Source organism: Oncorhynchus mykiss, chromosome 18, assembly GCF_057628025.1.
Source record: "Oncorhynchus mykiss isolate SJ-2025 chromosome 18, ASM5762802v1, whole genome shotgun sequence".
Lineage (NCBI taxonomy): Eukaryota > Metazoa > Chordata > Actinopteri > Salmoniformes > Salmonidae > Oncorhynchus > Oncorhynchus mykiss.
The window spans coordinates 28,829,421-28,853,112 of NC_143039.1; the positions used below are offsets into that span (position 1 = coordinate 28,829,421).

Here is a 23,692-nt window from a genome sequence, read left to right on the forward strand (position 1 = left end):
TAGAATATGTGGACAACTACAAATACCTAGGTGTCTGGTTAGACTGTAAACTCTCCTTCCAGACCCACATCAAACATCTCCAATCCAAAGTTAAATCTAGAATTGGCTTCCTATTTCGTAACAAAGCATCCTTCACTCATGCTGCCAAACATACCCTTGTAAAACTGACCATCCTACCGATCCTCGACTTCGGCGATGTCATTTACAAAATAGCCTCCAATACCCTACTCAACCAATTGGATGCAGTCTATCACAGTGCAATCCGTTTTGTCACCAAAGCCCCATATACTACCCACCATTGGGACCTGTACGCTCTCGTTGGCTGGCCCTCGCTTCATACTCGTCGCCAAACCCACTGGCTCCATGTCAAGACCCTGCTAGGTAAAGTCCCCCCTTATCTCAGCTCACTGGTCACCATAGCATCACCCACCTGTAGCACGCGCTCCAGCAGGTATATCTCTCTGGTCACCCCCAAAACCAATTATTTCTTTGGCCGCCTCTCCTTCCAGTTCTCTCCTGCCAATGACTGGAACGAACTACAAAAATCTCTGAAACTGGAAACACTTATCTCCCTCACTAGCTTTAAGCACCAACTGTCAGAGCAGCTCACAGATTACTGCACCTGTACATAGCCCACCTATAATTTACCCCCAACAACTACCTCTTTCCCTACTGTATTTATTTGATAAATGTATTTATTTTGCTCCTTTGCACCCATTATTTTTATTTCTACTTTGCACATTCTTCCACTGCAAATCTACCATTCCAGTGTTTTACTTGCTATATTGTATTTACTTTGCCAACATGGCCTTTTTTTGCCTTTACCTCCCTTATCTTACCTCATTTGCTCACATCGTATATAGACTTGTTTATACTGTATTATTGACTGTATGTTTGTTTTACTCCATGTGTAACTCTGTGTCGTTGTATGTGTCGAACTGCTTTGCTTTATCTTGGCCAGGTCACAATTGTAAATGAGAACTTGTTCTCAACTTGCCTACCGGGTTAAATAAAGGTGAAATATTTTATTTTTTTAAAATCACGCAATAGCGACTCCTGTGGCGGGCTGGGCGCAGTACACGCTGACCAGGTCGCCAGGTGTACGGTGTTTCCTCTGACACATTGGTGCGGCTGGCTTCCGGGTTGGATGCGCGCTGTGTTAAGAAGCAGTGCGGCTTGGTTGTTTTTCGGAGGATGCATGGCTTTCGACCTTTGTCTCTCCCGAGCCCATACGGGAGTTGTAGCGATGAGACAAGACAGTAATTACTAACAATTGCATACCATGAAATGGGGAGAAAAAGGGGGTAAAAAAAAGAGAGGATGGTCACGCCAGAACAGCCATTCCAGACATTGTCACTCTACTTGTTCTGTTATGTCTACTGGGTTTGGGCTAGGTCAGGCTTCAGAGGCCTGGTGACCCTGTCAAGGCCAGCAGAGAGAGGGGAGAGACAAGGAGAGGGCTGGAGGATGAGAGAGAAAATTCAGTGCTTGTCTACGACCACGTACATGCATGTGTGTGTGTGTGTGGATGCGGTCGTCTCACTCTGGCTTTATCTCTGTCTGTGAGACCAATTCATAAGACCAAACGCTATGCTCAAGCTTCAGTTTTCCCTAATGGACCAGAACACCCATAATCACACAATGACACTACAGAGCAGACCGTGTACTACATCCCCAACAGCGCAGGGCAATATAATCAGCTAATTTAAAGTAGCCATTCCTCTTCTTGCTGTGTGCCCATTTAGACAACCCTTATTTTGAGGGAGGGCAATTAAGGGATATTTAGCTGTGCAGAAGAGGAGTCACTTGAGAGACATTAGCCGGCAGTGAGTTGGTGTTTTCTCTGGGTCTGCCGTCTCTGATTACTGTAGGGTGAGACATTGGCTTTATTGAGGAGGAATTCAACAAGGAGCCCTCAAACATCTCTCTCTCTTCTTAGACACAGCATCACAGCATCACAGGAAGGCATTGGAGCCAACAGTAGGACTCAGATAGAAGGGGTTTAGGGAAAGGGAGAGAAGGGGACCGATGGAGGTAGGGATGTAATGTCTAAAGTGCTTGATAATTGTAGTTAGTATAATTTGTCCACCACATTTTCACGCAAATGCCATCTGTCAAACTGTCAGTACCAGATGCAGTGCATGCCCGTTGCTGTGTTTCATTTCAGTCAAGTAACCCTCTGTCTGTCCTCTATCAGCTTTAGTGTATGTTTCATGTGACAAACAATGCGCTGTGTGACACTGACATTGTATGGACATCCGTAGCATTGTGCTGTCTTGCACAGCTGGCAGGCCGCGACGCCATGGCAACAGTCGTCAACGGTGGTCAGTGGAAAACATGTAGGTGCGTAGGTGGAGGATGTCTGTCTCTGTCGCTGTGTAAAAGCAGCGTGAGCCGCACATCCCATTTCCCTGTCTAGGTCTGGTTTTCGCCTGCCTTCAGTTCCTCTGTGTCCGCATTGGTTTCTTCGGGACTAGTGTTCCCCTTAAGGACAGTCTGACATGGAGACATTGTTCACACACTTCGCAGAATGTGCAAGCCTTCTCAAACTACCTTTGAGGTCCTTAACAGTTCACACGAATGCCATTCCAACTACATCATTTGCCATGGTTTTAAAAGCCTCCCGAAGCCAAGGCACAACAGAGACATTTCTTAAACTGTGTCGTGAGCTAAACAGGAAATTGATAATGCCGTATTTTAAGTGAGCTAAACAGGGAATAGTTGATGTGAGTGGCCCTGTCTACATGTAAAACTTAAGGGGAGAAATAGAGCACAGTGTTATGCGTGTACCCTGATAAACATCACTCCCAGTCCGTCACAGGCCAACTTAATCCTAATTTGTATCATACCACTGTGCTGGAGAGTACAAGCTGTGCAGTTTCGCCAGAGAAGCCTAACTTCATGACTGTGAGGCATGTGATGAAGTATAGCCAGCCATCAGCAGACAGATATTCAGGCAAAGAGGGTGTAACTAGGAAACACTGACCCCCAAAAAAAGCATGCAGGTCTGGATTCCATCTCACTGCCATAGTCTTTTGTCTTCTGAAACACTTGGATTTGATTAACATTTTACTTCCTTCCTGCCTTACTTTTAACTTGGAATTTTTGAAAATAAATTCTGCCCATTTAAGCTTTAGCATAGGTCTTGAACAGCTCTTGGATGGGACAACTGGAGTAAACAATATGTATAGAACCCCTGTTCACCCTCAGGATAGAAATGGATTCAGGGCAAGTGGTCCCTGTTGCCTGCTGATTGAAGCCTGCTGATTGAATCCAGACCAGGGGGTGTTGTGTGTTTGGGATGGGGTGGATGCGAAGAAGGGTGTCTTAACCCTAACCCCCTTCCTCTGCAAGAACTCATGTTCGTACAGGTGACGTTGTCCGAGGTCCTTGAAGACGTCAGCGAGAGACACAGTGGTAATAAGCGGCTGTAAACAAGTACGGTAAATTTGTCCAGGGTGAAGTATAAATAATTTTTCTATTGCAGTGTTTCATTGGCTCTTGTCTTGTATCATGGGAGATATCCAGATGAGGAAAGAGAGTCACGTAAACAAAAACGAATCCACCAAACGATCACCGAAAGGGCAACAACAGAACTCGTGCAAGTATTTCATGCCGAGTTTCTTCTGCGAATGTTTATTAGACAGGTCGTGACCACTAATGGGATATGTTGTCATTCATTGGATTGTCATAAAGGCTTTTATGGGAGATGTTCCATACGATTCAGGGATTTCAGTGCAGAAGCATGTAGTCACTTGTCTGGATAAAGCGGGCGCGTAGTAACTGAGCGATGTAAACATTTGCATTTTGCTCCACGCTCTGAGTTTACGATGACAGAAGGCATTAGGATGGCCGCCGATGAGTGCATTTCATTCTTTAGTATTTTTCCAGATGCATAAGCCTGGGAGAAACAACTGAGGTAGTAAGTAACGTCACACAGAACCAGGCATAGGAATAAACAATTCAACTACCAGTTACAGAGACAGGCACATGGCAGACAGTGGAATATGTCAGGGTTATATATACACCGTACGTTGTACTGTAGTTGAATCACAAGAAGCAATTGTCCGTACAACCAATGTACACACAACCAGAAATATCAGCGGTGTGAGAAATAATGGAGCATGTGAAACATTATTAGATGTGTGTGTTTATGTCTCGTGTTGGGGAGTAGTAACATTCCACATTCTGTCCCACTGTTAGTCTTTTTGTTAGTATTTTTGTTATGACTGTGACTGTGAAATATGTCGCTCATCAATAGGATCATTCTATGCCAGAATCAACGGTGGGAAATATCAAGCACAGTGCTAAATACGATACCAAAAGACAATGGCTCTGCCGCTGAAGGTGAGCACAGGAAGCAGGTTAAAGGTGACAGAGAAAATCCCAAGGCTCAAGATGTATGTGCTCAAGATGACTCAGGTCAGACTGGATATGATGACTATCAGGGTCCCATCTCGGAGCCGTACACTTTCAAAGTGTTACGCTGTGAGGGAGGAAGCAGGGAGGGACCTGCACCTTTTAATTATTATTTCTCACTTGTTGGATTAGGCAATGTGTCTCTTTGACGAGCTGTGAGTAAATTGCAAGAAGAGCTCAGGATAGTATGTATGTAGGCTTCATCCAGACCGTATGTGACATTATGGTCTTTTGGTTAGGTTGCCATTTGCAGACACATTTATGAGGCATTTGTTCGGCAGCAAATTGAAGATGGAATCTATAGTGTCGAGCATTCTCAAAGTATATCCTACTCACTAACCAGTGAGCAGAATGAAGTGGATTGCTCCACATACAGTGCCTTGCGAAAGTATTCGGCCCCCTTGAACTTTGCGACCTTTTGCCACATTTCAGGCTTCAAACATAAAGATATGAAACTGTATTTTTTTGTGAAGAATCGACAACAAGTGGGACACAATCATGAAGTGGAACGACATTTATTGGATATTTCAAACTTTTTTAACAAATCAAAAACTGAAAAATTGGGCGTGCAAAATTATTCAACCACTAAAGTTAATACTTTGTAGCGCCACCTTTTGCTGCGATTACAGCTGTAAGTCGCTTGGGGTATGTCTCTATCAGTTTTGCACATCGAGAGACTGAAATTTTTTCCCATTCCTCCTTGCAAAACAGCTCGAGCTCAGTAAGGTTGGATGGAGAGCATTTGTGAACAGCAGTTTTCAGTTCTTTCCACAGATTCTCGATTGGATTCAGGTCTGGACTTTGACTTGGCCATTCTAACACCTGGATATGTTTATTTTTGAACCATTCCATTGTAGATTTTGCTTTATGTTTTGGATCATTGTCTTGTTGGAAGACAAATCTCCGTCCCAGTCTCAGGTCTTTTGCAGACTCCATCAGGTTTTCTTCCAGAATGGTCCTGTATTTGGCTCCATCCATCTTCCCATCAATTTTAACCATCTTCCCTGTCCCTGCTGAAGAAAAGCAGGCCCAAACCATGATGCTGCCACCACCATGTTTGACAGTGGGGATGGTGTGTTCAGGGTGATGAGCTGTGTTGCTTTTAAGCCAAACATAATGTTTTGCATTGTTGCCAAAAAGTTCAATTTGGGTTTAATCTGACCAGAGCACCTTCTTCCACATGTTTGGTGTGTCTCCCAGGTGGCTTGTGGCAAACTTTAACCGACACTTTTTATGGATATCTTTAAGAAAGGGCTTTCTTCTTGCCACTCTTCCATAAAGGCCAGATTTGTGCTATATACGACTGATTGTTGTCCTATGGACAGAGTCTCCCACCTCAGCTGTAGATCTCTGCAGTTCATCCAGAGTGATCATGGGCCTCTTGGCTGCATCTCTGATCAGTCTTCTCCTTGTATGAGCTGAAAGTTTAGAGGGACGGCCAGGTCTTGGTAGATTTGCAGTGGTCTGATACTCCTTCCATTTCAATATTATCGCTTGCACAGTGCTCCTTGGGATGTTTAAAGCTTGGGAAATATTTTTGTATCCAAATCCGGCTTTAAACTTCTTCACAACAGTATCTCGGACCTGCCTGGTGTGTTCCTTGTTCTTCATGATGCTCTCTGCCCTTTTGACGAACCTCTGAGACTATCACAGTGCAGGTGCATTTATACGGAGACTTGATTACACACAGGTGGATTGTATTTATCATCATTAGTCATTTAGGTCAACATTGGATCATTCAGAGATCCTCACTGAACTTCTGGAGAGAGTTTGCTGCACTGAAAGTAAAGGGGCTGAATAATTTTGCACGCCCAATTTTTCAGTTTTTGATTTGTTAAAAAAGTCCCACTTGTTGTTGATTCTTCACAAAAAAATACAGTTTTATATCTTTATGTTTGAATCCTGAAATGTGGCAAAAGGTCGCAAAAGTTCAAGGGGGCCGAATACTTTCGCAAGGCACTGTAACATAGCAGTGGCCAGTTTGGAATTGAACTGGCAACCTTTTCTCAATAGAGAGGTGTGGGAGCTTAAACATGTCTTCTGTTTCACTTAATAAACCACTGCTGCTGACCTTTTCTTTTTGATCAGCGTTCCTTCTTGAGTTAAACACTCTCTCTCTCTCTCACTGCCAGGGCTTGAACAGTGAGAGCTCTGCTCAGTTGGGACAAAGCGCCCCATGTTGTGTGACGCAACACATCTGGAGTTTTGGGATGTTCTGCCACGTTCCTTCCTCCTCCTTCTTCCTCCTCTGCAGCACAGGCCGCTGGGTCAGCGTGTCAGCCACAGTCACACTGGGACTATCAAACTGCCATTTTAGGAGACAAAGGACTTCTCCAGGGGGATCACAAAGTGGCTCCTTCAGATATGAACTCATGTTTACCCAGTGGAGTGAACTCAATGAGTGGCATTGGAAAAAAACCCGTAAATAAACGACTTCATAATTGTTTCATTTGGACAGTGCCACAAGGTCTATGTTTCTTTCAGGGAGCAGGGTTGGCCAACCTAACACGTTTCCCAGGTTTCCATACTGTAACAAGATTGTAACAAGTGATGACGTCAGTTGATCGTGATCATGCACCTTGATATAGCTGCACTGTAGTGCAATGCAAAAACCCTCCATTCCTTTTAGTCAGCAGATTTCTCTTTGCTGTGCCTCACACACTCTTCAGATGTTTACACGTCTCGTTCTGATTACACCGGTATTCAGCCTGTTTGTGTGTGTGTGTATGAATGTGCGTATAGCCTACATGCCCTAATCATGTGCTGCATGTCATTTTCAATCAAGTCCCCTGAGGTTTAACCATGCCTCCGGGCTGGTTCAGTATTAATGTCCCCTATAAGAGCTCTGTACATGAGAGATGGACAGTGAAGACAGTTTCCCAATAAACCCTTGGTCAGCTAGCAAAGCAAATGGTTTGCAATAACTCAAGTGAATATGAGCCTGGAAAGTGTATTGTAAACCCCTCACAGGAGGCCAGTATTAGTCCCTGTGCACCGTGACCCGATGAAACCGCTTTATTTTATTTCTGTGTTTGTAGAAATTGCAGGCAAACCTTGGCCAGGATTGCTCAAATCTGGTCTCACACAAAGCATTGCAAAAACTCAGCAATGTCCCCCTAAAGCCCTAATGGGTTTTTTCATTTAGAGTTATTTTTAGCCACTAGTTGTCTTTAATATCCTTTTAACAGTAGTGTGACACATAGCCATCGTGCATAACTGTAAAGTCTGAGGGTCTCATCTATAGCCCCCCCCCCCCCCCCCCCCACCGCAAACAATGTACTGAAGGGGTTTTGCGTAGTGATGAGGTCACAACACATTCATTGGTTTACAGTCATTTCCCAGCGTCCATACTCCAAAGGCTGTTGATTCTTTGTAAGTTTCTGTAGAAGCAATGGGGTGAACTGTTTATTTTGTTTTTGTTATCCAATTACACACCGCTGTGACAACCATGCCTAATACAGCCCACAGTAATTGTACAACGGGAGGGTGAGAGAGGAAACAGCCAATAACAGCCTATAACAGCTTATAACAGCCTATAACAGCTTATAACAGCCTATAACAGCCTATAACAGCTTATAACAGCTTATAACAGCCTATAACAGCCTATAACAGCCTATAACAGCTTATAACAGCCCATAACAGCTTATAACAGCCTATAACAGCTTATAACTGCCTATAATGTGGGGACCCGCTCAGGCGTTTCTTTTACACACGCTACATTAGGTTACTGTGGCCCTGACCCCCAGTCACTCTCACACAGATATCATGAACATGATGAAAACATATATAGAACTGCAAGACATGTGCTTTAAAACAGCAAAAGTGTCTCACTACCCTATGGCAAAATGCGTAGAATTGCAGGAAATGTATTGTAACACTGCAAAAAAAAAATGCACTGAATATCGGTATGTTGTTGTTGCATTGGCCGATCATCTCTTTTACTTTCTCCACTCGCTCTCCGTGTGCTCCCTTGAGGTGCCCCGCCTTTAGCCCCTCTCCCTGACTCGTTTCCTCTCTGTTCAGAACAGCGGCGCAACATCGCTAACTTCATCAGTAGGTCCACTACAGAGCGGAGTAGCCAGCATGGAGCGGGAGCTGTTGCGCACTGACACTGCTGTCCTCCGTGGCATGCATAACCTCCAACCGTACAAGTGTTGTCCTATTCGGGGATTTGACTATTCAGCATAAACCTGTTACAACTGTTTTAAAAAATTGTTTAGCTTTTTTCTTTAATCGAAATTGATGATACAGCGAGTTGTGAGGATATAACGACAACGCTCGGTCCGTTACTTTAGCAAGGATTCAAATAACATTCATTTTATTTCCTCGTTCACTTTTGGATAGGCTACTGTATATGTGGATACTTGTTCTGAACCATGGGCGACTCCGTATTCTTGGAGAGGCACAATTCTTACCTTGTAAGTATTCTGCCTTATTCTTCTCTCATTACAGCCTGTGGTTTTCAGAAGTACGGTAGTTGAGACATAGGCTTCCTCCTGTATTTGTTCATGTTAGAGGACAGAGATGGGAGGATATTGGTTTCCTGAAAGGAAATGACTGACACATTGTGCAGCATCGACATGAATCCAGGCTATGTGCTATGCACACTTGTTTTACTTCTTCCTCCAGACAGTAGTGTTTTAGCCTCACCTCATTTCAGCTGCTATTCAAATGTAATTCCCATAGAAGCATGCAACTAAAATCGGTTTAGTTTCACACCATCCAGTGTCCTTCCAGATATCAAAACAGGAGAGGAGAAAGCCAGAGGCAGCTAAGGTCAGTGGTAGGCTGCCTCATGACTCCGGAGAGTTATGTGGCTGGCTGAGTGGATGTTACCACAGAGATGAAGAAAGAACAGTACAAGCAAAGCCAGTCTATAAGTCTTCTTTTTCCTCACTGCCAGGTCAGGGTTCCAGTGCAGTGAGTGCACTCAGGCTTCACATAGAGCTCTGAGCAAAGAAAGCAACAGGTTTTGTGTAGCCTACAACGTCCTGGGCTTTTGGAACCTCAGTGTTTCCAATATTTCATGAACTGAACATGTTGTAGTTTCCTACCATCAGCCCACAGTCTTCCCTCTTGCTAACTTCACATTCTATGATGCTTCTTATTAGAGAGAGAGAGAGGTCTAATGATGCAAGGGTCAGAGAGGCAGAGTAGAGGATAGAGAGGCACGCACGCACGCAGACATACACACACACACACACCACACACGCACACACACACACACACACACACACACACACACACACACACACACACACACACACACACACACGCACGCACACACACACACACACACACACACACACACACACACACACACACACACACACACACACACACACACACACACACACACACACACACACACACACACACACACACACGCCTTGCACCTGTCAGAATGTGTTGCATGTTTGCTTAATCCCAGCATGCATTAGGGCTCATTCCAAAGTGACACATATGGAGATAAACCTTCATAAACAGGTTTATTTACACGTTTCTGAGACTTAAAAGATAGTGGGTTACGTAATACAATATAGGAGCTCTGAGAGCCAATGACCCCGTGTTGCCACAATCGTGTTTTGATGTGGTTAAGTGGTTGACGCCATCAGGCACCACAGAGGTGTTAGATAAGGACAAATCAAGTCTATTCTGTCGGTGATCACAGAAAATACCTGAACTAATGCAACTATAGCCTCATTAGCAATTGTGAGTGGTGTCTTTTGTTTACGTAGTGGAGTCTTAACCAAATCGTAGATTGACAAAGAACTCTTCTGCTTGTAAATCCTCATGGGTGGTAAGATCAGCGTTGCGGGTTGCTGTCTTTGCCCTTGGAAATGATGTGGGGTAATTTCTCCCCATGTGTGAGTAATCTACTGCCCACTGAGGCTGTTCGGTGGGTCGACTTCACTTTATGAGCTATGTTTTTGCGGCGAAGACTCATAAAAGTGCGACCAAAGATTGAAAAACAATACAGTTTTCTTTGGCTTCGCTGGCCCACACTGTGGTCTCCCAGCTGACACTTTTTCCTGAGGGGCATGAAACGTAGTATGTATGAAAAGCCCATGCAAGTGTGTAGCCTCTCATTTGTGGTATCACTCACACACATTTTACTTAGATAAACAACATGTCCGCCTTCTCTCGCCCGCAATTAATTGGTCGTTCAACTTCAACTGTCTCTGGAGTTATGAATGTCATGTGGAGTGTAAGCAACACATTGCACATATCATATTTCAGAGTGCCTTGGTTTTCATTGTAACTATTTAAGCAGACTCCACATAGCCTTAGACATAGCAACCTGAGTGCTGCTTCCTCGAGTGTGTAGGAGTGGTTTATGGTTGGCTGTTGGTCGTGAACTCTGGCATTCTGATGATGCAGTCCAAGGTTAATATCACTGCCGAAGGATCCCAAAGTTGGTGACAAAGCGTGGAAAGGAGGATTAGGTCCGCATAAGCTTTCCCCATCAGCCTTCCAATAAACAAATTCCATATTCCGTCATTCTGTCCACTGTGTATAAATATTCCAGATTCCAGTGTTATACTGGTTGGAGACATTGAGGATTTGAAGAGGAGAGAGCAGCACCATGGCTGTTGCCAAGGCATAAACTTTGAATCTGTCTTGTAGGCAGCCATGTGGCTCTGCTCTGCTAGGTTCTGATTGGCTCTACTAGGCTATGCTAAGTTCTGCTAGGCTCTGATAGGCTCTGCTCGCTTCGGAGTGATGCTAGCTCCTCCAGGTGTACTAGAGCTGGCGACCCAATACTCAACCTAGACACAACTCCTCACTGGGGCGGCAGGTAGCCTAGCGGTTTAGAGTGTTGGGCCAGTAACCGAAAGGTCCCTGAGTAAGACACTTTACCCTAATTGCTCTTTACCCTTAGAGCATCTGCTAAATGACAAAAATGTTTAAAAAAATGATCAGACCCCACAGGGTTGGTTTTCACCCGGTCACCCCTTTGTTCCAGACCATTCCCAGACGTGTGTTATTACACGGTTGTTATCTAATGTGTTTGGACCCCCCCCCCCCCATGCTTTCTATTTGTTGGGGTTTGGGGTTCCATGATGGATTCTCTCTTCCTCATTTGGCCGAACATCCGCTGCCTGCTTCCTCCTTGACTAAAATGGTGATGTGTTGATGTCATCTGGATGTCATCTGGTGGCTGGTTGTAGTGTCACGGCATTACACAGGATGGCACGTGTTTGTAGCATGGTTAGGGGAAGTGATGTCAACCTCAGCTGCCACTCACTCTACTGAGGCTGGTTCCTGCTGCTCCGACTTGTATCACTGTTGTCCGAAAGCTGCATCTTTACTCTCCCCTGGCTCTCCATTGTGTCCTTTAACCTTTTACTGCAGTGGGATAACTCAGGGTCACACAGAGTGTTTCTTGGTAGTCTTAAACAGATCTACTTCATAACAAAAGTATATACCCCACACACATGGTTATGGGCTTAAAAAAAGAAGACACCTGAACCATGTCAGATATAGAGTTGAAATGTATTCAATTTTGAGTTTGTATCCCAATATTACATGTTATATACATCACAGAAGCCTGAAATATAACAACATTGTTTGACCAAGAAACAGACATGTTTTTAGAATTTTTATTAATTATGAAATTGTGAAAAATATTAATAACATTCCACCCATGAGGCCACTAGATGGCGCTTTGGTCATATGACTGCAGGAAAGGGCTACAGATATGGTACATTATGTGATGTAGCAACAGACCTATTGGCTACTGCGTGCATGTGACTGACTCAGAGAGAGGAAGCAGACAGAAAATCAGACACATTAACTACAGATCGGATTCTTTAATTGTTGATTAATTGAATGACTGATTACATACGGGCTGGTGTCAGCTGACCTTCAAAAGACTTCTGTGTCACAGTGGCTGGGCCTCTGTCTCTGTCCCCCTGTCCACACACTCTCTCTTGCCCTCCTGCCTCTCCCCCTAACCGAGGCATCACTGGCCAAAAGGAACCCGCATCCACCCTCTTCCCTATCCTGGAGACATTCAAGAGAGCCTTGTCAGTCTGAGGGCCAAGTACCTGCCCAGACAGGCTCCAAATTCCTCTCATTGTTCTAGTACTAAGTAGATGTTTCGTAACGGGGTCTGGCCCCCTTACCCTTTTCCCGCTCACCTTGTCCTCGTTGTTTCCTGAAGGCTGTTTGCTTTGCCCCAACCACAACCACTCCCTCTGCAAATAGGACTCAGGTGATCGGCCGCACAAAGAAGGCTGTTTCAGGGCACCTGACTCCATGATTAAACACAGTCGGATCCTATGGCATCCAGGATGTTGCCCAGTTCCAACAGTGTTTGAGTAGATTTCTATTGATTCTGATTGAGTTAGAGCTGTTCTAGTTCTAACATTTCTATTTCTATCAACGCTTTACTTTTTTTCAGTTACCGGCGATTTCAGTGATTTCAGCCAACATGGTCAAACTAATAATACAGTATAACACGTTGTATTGGACTCTGAGGAAACAGATTCAGTGTGTTGGATCTCTACTTACGGTTGTGTAATCTGACCAGAACCTCACATATAAATACAAGGAATAAAATGTACTGTTAAATATCATTTTCAAAAAACATTTGAAGAGGCCAGACCGATTTCTTATTTTATTTATCTCATGATTTAAGTTGTATTGCAGGATTAAAGCCGCCATAACAGCCCAACGGGGGTCAAATGTTGGACGTTAAAATCGGATGCAGTTATTTTGTTCCAGTGCCCATTTAGCCTGGGACTGGAAAAATCCTGTGGTGTTACAGAGGTCATAGGGTCAAAAGGTGAGACAGGGGTCAGCACATCACTGTCATCTGATTAACTTTTCTGATATGTCTCACTGTGTACGGTCAAAGGGCATGGAGCTCAGTGAACTGCAGCCAAGGCAATGTTCAGGATCGGGGGAGTGTGGCTAGGCTAAATCAACCAGCCAGGGGAGAGGAACATTCAAAGAAAAAGCTTATGCAGCTACACTGAAAAACTTAGATGATGCATGGAAAAATAGTGGGATATGCTTCCGATGGAAACAGTGTCCAAATGAACTCTGGAAGATTCCCTGCTTCCCTGTAAATTCCCCTTGATGATGTAGATATAAAAAGCTTTTTATATAATTTTCCCTGATCAAAAACCTGGAACTCCTTGACAAATTCATGTTCTTTGCTTACATGGAGCCAATTTCCTGCAGTGCCCAAGAAGGAGATTGAATGGATAGAAAGGACATTCCCACTTGATTTCACATCTACACTTGCATGCTCCGAAGAGTTATCATTGCAAAGAGCGAATGAACATAGCACTTTATTGTAGACTGTAAAGTGAGTGTAGTGGTTCTACGTTCAATTTCTATTCCTGGAAACAGAAGCACTGCCAATCTAGATGATGAAGAGCACATATTCTACCATATAAGGAGAATTCTGCAGACGACTTATTCACAGAAGGTTACAGGCCTAAGAGGGCTTGTGGTGATTTTATGTGTAAATGGGTGTTTACGCTTGAGTGCTCGCGTGAGTGAATATGTGTGTGTGTGTTATGGCAATCACAGGTCTGTGTATGGGTGGCCATAGTTAATTAAAGCCCAGTGTGCGACCTCTTAGCTCATGCTGATGCGGCTGGTGACACTTTGCTTCTTGAAAGTCCAATAACTTGAAAATGTGACAGCTGACACGCAAAACATTTCGGGACTGTATCGACAGTGGACTACGGGAAAAAAAACACCAAAAGATTGTTTTTGAGTGAATTTTCCCTTTAAGAGTAGATAAGCTTGCTTCCATGCTGAGGTGAGGAATGTCAGGCCGAAAAGTGTGTCTACGCATACAACACATACAACACACACGCATGCATACACACACACACACACACACACACACACACACACACACACACACACACACACACACACACACACACACACACACACACACACACACACACACACACACACACACACACACACACACACACACACACACACACACACACACAGCCCAGTGTGTGACCTCATCATCATACATTGAGGCCGAACAAGGTTAAGCATCACTGATTAGTGAATTTTCAACTACACTGACATCCCACTCAATATATTATATTTACCACATCAAAGCTCTGACATCAGGATGACATTCCTCATCATTACAGCTGAATGGCTACACCCTTCACTTTCAACTGGTTGCGGTAAACATTGCATGTGGCTGAACAAAAAGCAGAACGTGCTTGTCTCCCCCACTCTCCTGGTATGTTTGCTGGTCGTGTCTTGTGACCGTGAGCTGATAGCTCACAGGATAGCTCAGAGGATTCCAACAGGCAGGGTCAGAGGTGCATGGGACAGAGGAAACACCAACGGGATGAACGGGAGACCGAACAACCATCCGTCAGAAGTGATGTGGGGCTTGAGGGCTGTCTCCTCTGCCTTCAGTCTCTCTTCTATCTCATCTCCAGCATGTGGACATTTATCTTGTGTTGTGACAGCCTCGTGTGGTTAGACTGAGCGACTCTCTCTCAATGGACTGAGCAGGCAAGTTCCTTTAGGAAGTGAAAGTTGTTTGTCCCTTTTTCCACGTTTTGAGTTCAAGAGGAAAGAGATGTCAGTGGTTAAGTCAAAGCACTGTTCTGTAGGTGATGCCATGATGGACCTTTCCCTTTTGCCAGTAACGTCACAACATCAACCAAGGCCTCCTCGTTAGTATACAGTATATCCCATGTCTAGAGCTAGCTGTGTATTCCCAATGAGACCCCCCCACCAGACTCAACGCAGAAATGTCAAAGAGCTTCCCACTTTGTTTCACAGGGTTCCTGTGATGTCAGAGAACGAAAGAGAAAGAGAGAACAAAACGATGGTGTGTTCCTTCCTTTTGAGTCTCAGGTCTTTGAAAAGGCAGCAAGGCTACTCCCCCACCCTCTCTCTTAGACCCTCAGGAGGATAGAGCCCAGTTTGACTTGGAGGGTCCTTGTCTAAGAAAACATTCAGTGAAGACCGTTAAGGTCCAGCACTTTATCTCTTCCCTTGCCAAGTCCTACAGAGTATAAAAGGCTGGGTGGTTCTGGTGACAGCCAGCAGATAGCTGGATTAATGGCCAGACCTCCTGCTTTCCAAGAGGAATCTATTTTAATTGTGGTAAAGAAGTCCAAAAAGAAGGTGAAATCATGCCAGAAAACAAGCTAAGTATACAGATACATGGTGTGATTAAGAAACTCAAAAATATCGGACTAAATTGTACTTTTAGAAAGGGTGGACCCAAATGGATTCGCAAAAGAACATTGTCAACAAGGTTTTCATTTCTTTATACAGCAGAAGTGCTCTCAAAGTTTCGGAGCTTAGGCTGTATTATGGCCTGTTGATGATTCACCAAGGAACGGATCTCTCCAGGATTTGTGTAGTTATGAAATGACACTTTTAGTGGAAGAGTCTTTCATAATAGGTAGTTTGGGAGTCATTTGTCACTATGAGGGATGTTGAGGAGGAAGTTGTGAGGGCAGGAGAACAGAATTAAGTCATTGTCTTATAAACTGTCATGTTGTCTTGTCTCTGTCCTTTCCCTTCACCCTGTCTCCCTCTGCTGGTCGTTGTTATGTTACCTTTTCTCCCCCTCTTTTCCCCAGCTGTGCCTTGTCTCCTCCTAATTACCCATTCACCCCGTTCCCCACCTGTTCCCTTTTTCCCTCTGATTAGGTCCCTATATCTGTCTCTGTTTCTGCTCCTGTCCTTGTCGGATTCTTGTTTGTTTGTTTATGTGTCTCATGCCTGAACCAGACTATCATCGTGTGTGCTGCAACCTTGTCCTGTCCTGTCGGAATCTACCTGTCCATCTGAGCCCACGTATGTTCGTCATTAAAGTACTCTGTTTGTTAATTCGCTTTTGGGTCCTCATTCACGCACCATAACAGAAGAATCCGACCAAGAATGGACCCAGCGACTTCGGATCCTCTCCACTCAGCCGTCGAGATCCAGGGAGCGATGCTAGGCAGACACAAGCAGGAATTGTCTGCTGCTCGACATGCCGTTGAGACCCTGGCCACCCAAGTCTCCAACCTCACAGAACAGGTTCACCATCTCCGCCTCGATCCACCGGCCACTTCCAGGGCTTTCGAATCTCCGGAGCCCAGAATCAATAACCCGCCGTGTTACTCTGGGGAGCCCACTGAATGCCGCTCGTTCCTCACCCAGTGTGATATTGTGTTTTCTCTCCAGCCCAACACTTACTCCAGGAGCACTGCTCGTGTCGCCTACGTCATATCTCTCCTTATTGGACGGGCTCGTGAGTGGGGCACGGCAATCTGGGAGGCAAGGGCTGAGTGTATTAACCAGTATCAAGACTTTAAGGAGGAGATGATACGGGTTTTTGATCGATCTGTTTTTGGGGAGGAGGCTTCCAGGGCCCTGTCTTCCCTATGTCAAGGCAATCGATCCATAACAGACTACTCTATTGAGTTTCGCACTCTTGCTGTCTCCAGTGGCTGGAACGAGCCGGCCTTGCTCGCTCGTCTTCTGGAGGGTTTCCGCGCAGAGGTAAAGGATGAGATTCTCTCCCGGGAGGTTCCTTCCAGCGTGGATTCCTTGATTGAACTCGCTATTCGCATTGAGCGACGGGTTGATCTTCGTCACCGAGCTCGTGGAAAGGAGCTCGCGCTCTCCGTCGCCTCCCTCTCCGCATCACTACCATCTTCCTCTGCCGGCTCGGGTGCTGAGCCCATGCAGCTGGGAGGTATCCGCATCTCGACTAAGGAGAGGGAACGGAGAATCACCAACCGCCTCTGTCTCTATTGCGGTTCCGCTGGTCATTTTGCCACTTCATGTCCAGTAAAAGGCCAGAGCTCGTCAGTAAGCGGAGGGCTACTGGTGAGCGCTACTACTCCTGTCTCTCCTTCAAGATCCTGCACTACCTTGTCGGTCCATCTACGCTGGACCGGTTCGTCAGCTTCCTGCAGTGCCTTAATAGACTCTGGGGCGGAGGGCTGTTTTATGGACGAGACCTGGGCTCGGGAACATGACATTCCTCTCAGACAGTTAAAGGAGCCCACGGCCTTGTTCGCCCTGGATGGTAGTCCTCTCCCCAGGATTCAGCGTGAGACGCTACCTTTAACCCTCACTGTTTCTGGTAATCATAGTGAAACCATTTCTTTTTTAATTTTTCGTTCACCTTTTACACCTGTTGTTTTGGGCCATCCCTGGCTAGTTTGTCATAATCCTTCCATTAATTGGTCTAGTAATTCTATCCTCTCCTGGAACGTCTCTTGTCATGTGAAATGTTTAATGTCTGCTATCCCTCCTGTTTCCTCTGTCTCTTCTTCACAGGAGGAGCCTGGTGATTTGACAGGGGTGCCGGAGGAATATCACGATCTGCGCACGGTGTTCAGTCGGTCCAGGGCCACCTCTCTTCCTCCACACCGGTCGTATGATTGTAGTATTGATCTCCTTCCGGGAACCACCCCCCCCCGGGGTAGACTATACTCTCTGTCGGCTCCCGAACGTAAGGCTCTCGAAGATTATTTGTCTGTAGCTCTTGACGCCGGTACCATAGTCCCCTCCTCCTCTCCCGCCGGAGCGGGGTTTTTTTTTGTCAAGAAGAAGGACGGGTCTCTGCGCCCCTGCATAGATTATCGAGGGCTGAATGACATAACAGTGAAGAATCGTTATCCGCTTCCTCTTATGTCTTCAGCCTTCGAGATCCTGCAGGGAGCCAGGTTTTTCACTAAGTTGGACCTTCGTAACGCTTACCATCTCGTGCGCATCAGGGAGGGGGACGAGTGGAAGACGGCGTTTAACACTCCGTTAGGGCACTTTGAATACCGGGTTCTTCCTTTCGGCCTCGCTAACGCTCCAGCTGTCTTTCAGGCATTAGTCAATGATGTCCTGAGAGACATGCTGAACATCTTTGTTTTCGTTTACCTTGACGATATCCTGATTTTTTCACCGTCACTCCAGATTCATGTTCAGCACGTTCGACGTGTCCTCCAGCGCCTTTTAGAGAATTGTCTTTTCGTGAAGGCTGAGAAGTGCACTTTTCATGCCTCCTCCGTCACATTTCTCGGTTCTGTTATTTCCGCTGAAGGCATTAAGATGGATCCCGCTAAGGTCCAAGCTGTCATTGATTGGCCCGTCCCTAAGTCACGTGTCGAGCTGCAGCGCTTTCTCGGCTTCGCGAACTTCTATCGTCGTTTCATCCGTAATTTCGGTCAGGTGGCAGCTCCTCTCACAGCCCTTACTTCTGTCAAGACGTGCTTTAAGTGGTCCGTTTCCGCCCAGGGAGCTTTTGATCTCCTCAAGAATCGTTTTACATCCGCTCCTATCCTTGTTACACCTGACGTCTCTAGACAGTTCGTTGTCGAGGTTGACGCGTCAGAGGTGGGAGTGGGAGCCATCCTTTCTCAGCGCTCCCTCTCTGACGACAAGGTCCACCCATGCGCGTATTTTTCTCATCGCCTGTCGCCGTCGGAACGTAACTATGATGTGGGTAACCGCGAACTGCTCGCCATCCGGTTAGCCCTAGGCGAATGGCGACAGTGGTTGGAGGGGGCGACCGTTCCTTTTGTCGTTTGGACTGACCATAGGAACCTTGAGTACATCCGTTCTGCCAAACGACTTAATGCGCGTCAGGCGCGTTGGGCGCTGTTTTTCGCTCGTTTCGAGTTCGTGATTTCTTATCGTCCGGGCTCTAAGAACACCAAGCCTGATGCTTTGTCTCGTCTCTTCAGTTCTTCAGTAGCCTCCACTGACCCCGAGGGGATTCTCCCTGAGGGGCGTGTTGTCGGGTTGACTGTCTGGGGAATTGAGAGGCAGGTAAAGCAAGCACTCACTCAAACTCCGTCGCCGCGCGCTTGGCCTAGGAACCTTCTTTTCGTTCCCGTTCCTACTCGTCTGGCCGTTCTTCAGTGGGCTCACTCTGCCAAGTTAGCCGGTCACCCTGGCGTTCGGGGTACGCTTGCTTCCATTCGCCAGCGTTTCTGGTGGCCCACCCGGGAGCATGACACGCGTCGTTTCGTGGCTGCTTGTTCGGTCTGCGCGCAGACTAAGTCCGGTAACTCTCCTCCTGCCGGCCGTCTCAGGCCGCTTCCTATTCCCTCTCGACCGTGGTCTCACATCGCCTTAGATTTTGTCACCGGACTGCCTTCGTCAGCGGGGAAGACTGTTATTCTTACGGTTGTCGATAGGTTCTCTAAGGCGGCTCATTTCATTCCCCTTGCTAAGCTTCCTTCTGCTAAAGAGACGGCACAAATCATCATCGAGAATGTTTTCAGAATTCATGGCCTTCCGTCAGACGTCGTTTCGGACAGAGGTCCGCAATTCACGTCTCAATTTTGGAGGGAGTTTTGCCGTTTGATTGGGGCTTCCGTCAGTCTCTCTTCCGGCTTTCACCCCCAGTCTAACGGTCAAGCAGAACGGGCCAATCAGACTATTGGTCGCATCTTACGCAGTCTTTCTTTTCGCAACCCTGCGTCTTGGTCAGAACAGCTCCCCTGGGCAGAATACGCCCACAACTCGCTTCCTTCGTCTGCGACCGGGCTATCTCCTTTTCAGAGTAGCCTCGGGTACCAGCCTCCGTTGTTCTCATCTCAGTTCGCCGAGTCCAGCGTCCCCTCCGCTCAGGCTTTTGTCCAACGTTGCGAGCGCACCTGGAAGAGGGTCAGGTCTGCACTTTGCCGTTATAGGGCGCAGACTGTGAGAGCTGCTAATAAGCGTAGAACGAAGAGCCCTAGATATTGTCGCGGTCAGAGAGTTTGGCTCTCCACTCAGAACCTTCCCCTTAAGACGGCTTCTCGCAAGTTGACCCCGCGGTTCATTGGTCCATTCCGTATCTCTCAAATCATTAACCCTGTCGCAGTGCGCCTTCTTCTGCCGCGATATCTTCGTCGCGTCCACCCGGTCTTCCATGTCTCCTGTGTCAAGCCCGTTCTTCGCGCCCCCGCTCGTCTTCCCCCCCCCCCCCCCCATCCTTGTCGAGGGCGCACCCATCTACAGGGTCCGTAGGATTTTGGACATGCGTCCTCGGGGCCGTGGTCATCAGTACCTAGTAGATTGGGAGGGGTACGGTCCTGAGGAGAGGAGTTGGGTTCCCTCTCGGGACGTGCTGGACCGTGCGCTGATCGATGATTTCCTCCGTTGCCGCCAGGCTTCCTCCTCGAGTGCGCCAGGAGGCGCTCGGTGAGTGGGGGGGTACTGTCATGTTGTCTTGTCTCTGTCCTTTCCCTTCACCCTGTCTCCCTCTGCTGGTCGTTGTTATGTTACCTTTTCTCCCCCTCTTTTCCCCAGCTGTGCCTTGTCTCCTCCTAATTACCCATTCACCCCGTTCCCCACCTGTTCCCTTTTTCCCTCTGATTAGGTCCCTATATCTGTCTCTGTTTCTGCTCCTGTCCTTGTCGGATTCTTGTTTGTTTGTTTATGTGTCTCATGCCTGAACCAGACTATCATCGTGTGTGCTGCAACCTTGTCCTGTCCTGTCGGAATCTACCTGTCCATCTGAGCCCACGTATGTTCGTCATTAAAGTACTCTGTTTGTTAATTCGCTTTTGGGTCCTCATTCACGCACCATAACATAAACACACCAATATATCACTATCTGGGGAACTATTGTGTGTGTGTGTGTGTGTGTGTGTGTGTGTGTGTGTGTGTGTGTGTGTGTGTGTGTGCATGTGTGGAAGGAAAGCAGTGCATGTGTAGACTTGACAGCATACCAGTGTTAGACTATGTTTATAGTGGAGCGATACCGTACAGTATGCTATTAAAAAATGCCTCATTGAAACTCATCAACAAGAATTCAAACTGTTGAACAACATTCATCATCTTGAACAAATGAATTGATTGGATAGAACACTGACTACACCCCACAGTTCAAATGCCCATGGTAACACTCGGCTAAAAGGGAAAGTTGTCCACAACGCTGGACTCCGAAGAGGTCAGCTGAAGGTTGTGGTGCTGGAGGGAGGAGGTACAGAGCCGGGCAACTCAGATCAATAATCTGAACCGAACTGACTGATATGCAGGGCCCTGGTGCTGGAACGCTGGGCACTGGGCGGCTTTTCTGTGTTGAAGGTGTTTAAAAGCCAAGGACTCTTTCCCTCGCTCGCATGCACGCACACGCACGCACGCACGCACGCACACACACACACGCACGCACGCACGCACACACACACACACACACACACACACACACACACACACGCACACGCACACACATACCTGCCGGAAGTGACACTTGTCTCACACTTACTGAGCGGAGAGAAATTAGCAGCAATGACTGACTGTGGCAGCTTGTGACGTTGCGAGTAATTGTTAAATCAAATCCAACTGGTAAATTAAACTGTGGTTGTGTTATTGTGCACAAAACAACTCAACTGGGGTAGAGATAAGGACATAATTATCTTTCGGCAATTTCAACACACATGCCACACACACAGCCTGCATACATATGAATGCACGGATGCACACGCACACAGATGCATACACAGATGCGCGTGCGCACACACACACACACACACACACACACACACACACACACACACACACACAGTCTAACAAAATAATAAACAAACTCTGAAAAGCTTTTCTCTGAGGTGGAAGAATGTGATGGTGACCTTTTGTGCCACGGTCAGATATCATCCAGGTCATACCGGGGACAGGCATTCTCATTCAGCCATGGAGATTCTCTTTGTCCAAGAGAAAGTTCTGTAAGAGGTCCTTTCCTATTGGTCATTTCAGTTGGCAGGGTTCAAAGACAAACATTTCCTATAGTTAGGCATTCATGACACAGTCCATGACAAAGTGGTGATGCATCAACAGCAACCCGCCGAGCACAGCCGTCAATACAACGTCTATTCCACATTGGTTCTACATAATTTAATTGAAACGACGTGGACACAGCATTGATTTAACCAGGGTGAAGTACCTGAGGTGGTTTTCAAGTGACACAATGGAGGACACCATTTGAGTTCTTCCATTCTATAGATCAGGGGTTCTTAAACTTTTTCGTCTCGAGACCCTAATAAGTAGTTGACCGTCCTCCCGTGACCCAGAACCTCCTCCAACAACCCAAATGAAGAATAAATAGTGTGTGATGTATTTTCAGAACTCGCGACCCACCTCTCACATGCCCACGGCCCACTTTGGCTCCCGACCCATAGTTTAAAGAAACCCTGATGTATGTTGAATGAATAATGGCCTGTCGAAAGTTGACAGGATAAATGTACTGTAATGACCTCTCCATCGGGACATCTGAGAAACGACTTTACAGGCGTAACTGTTCTGGTTATGAATCGCCTTCATTTTCAGGCTGCTTAAGTCAGCACAGCCATAACACTCTGTAACCATCAATCACATTCTCATGAACGTCTGATGGCTTCTTAGAGTCTTAGCGCGTAGCGAGTGTAAACGGTGCCATGTGTCTCGTAAAGGGGGTATTGCCTGGTGCTCAGCCTTCCCCCTGTCACCAAAGCTTTAAACCAGCCCAGTGGAACCAAGCAGTGTTGTAATCCCTGTTTTTTTAACAGGGTCTGTCAAAGTGAGGACTAGGTAGCGGATGGAATGCAGTGTGGCTTGGGGTTCGCTCACAGTGGGCTAGTTGGAGCGTTTTTTAAGCGCTGTTAAAGAGTGGCCCATGCCATTTTGCTAAAGAAGCTCTCGTAAGAGCCAGAGCTGCTGTGACATCACATTAACAGGCCACAAGGGCCACAGATTTAGTCTGTCTGGGCTCGAGAAATGATGCGAGTGGTTTGCAGGGGGTGTGAAATGTCACAGCGAGTATAGCGCGTCTGGAGGTCCCCGGTGTGTTTGTTATCTGGCGAACAAACACTGGTTTCCTGAAATGCGAGAGGAGAGAGGGAAGGAAGAGAGGCAAGGAAACGAACAGGAGAGGAGTTAGGGAAATAACATGTTTCACTTTTCTGGCCCCCACAGAAAACCTCCAGTCTTGATGGTGGAACATTGTGAAATATTGTGTTGTTGTTTTTCTCTAGTTATTGGTCCTAAGAAAACCACCTTAGCAACCAAAGTTTCTCCGAAACCAACTAGCGGATCATGTGGCTCGATATGGTCGTTCAGCTTGATTACTCCTGATTGATTCTCTATTTATTTCCAGATGTCCCGACTGAGGAGGATGATTGAGTGGCACATTATTTCTTGGGGAATGGGTTATGTAGTGATATGTTCTCATGCCGTGGGTATGGCAGAGTGTTCTCTCGGAGCAATCTGTGAGAAACCAATGCCCACACAGCTGAGAGGGGGAAAGAGACCAGAAGCTGCTGGCTACTGAAGCTAACGTCTGCAGTTAAGAGTTCCTAGA

The 23,692-nt window shown here is 46.5% G+C and overlaps 1 protein-coding gene and 1 long non-coding RNA gene across 5 annotated transcripts in view; one reads left to right on the top strand and one right to left on the bottom strand.

Moving 5' to 3' along the window:
* Positions 1-9,587, bottom strand: part of LOC149975465 (uncharacterized) — a 31,887-nt gene extending 22,300 nt beyond the window's left edge. The window contains exon 1 of the long non-coding RNA XR_016488367.1: positions 8,835-9,587. This is a non-coding gene — a long non-coding RNA (uncharacterized LOC149975465). The remainder of the gene's footprint in view (positions 1-8,834) is intronic.
* Positions 1-23,692, top strand: part of LOC110495817 (rho GTPase-activating protein 6) — a 90,802-nt gene that overhangs the window by 27,409 nt on the left and 39,701 nt on the right. For 2 of the 4 annotated variants that reach the window (XM_021571271.3, XM_090208101.1), the window contains exon 1: positions 6,913-8,837. The exons of the other annotated variants lie outside the window; for them this stretch is intronic. In XM_021571271.3, the coding sequence (XP_021426946.3) occupies positions 8,796-8,837 (42 nt within the window). In that variant the 5' untranslated portion in view covers positions 6,913-8,795. Of the gene's footprint in view, positions 1-6,912; positions 8,838-23,692 lie in introns of those variants that run through there. 4 annotated transcript variants of the gene reach the window in all.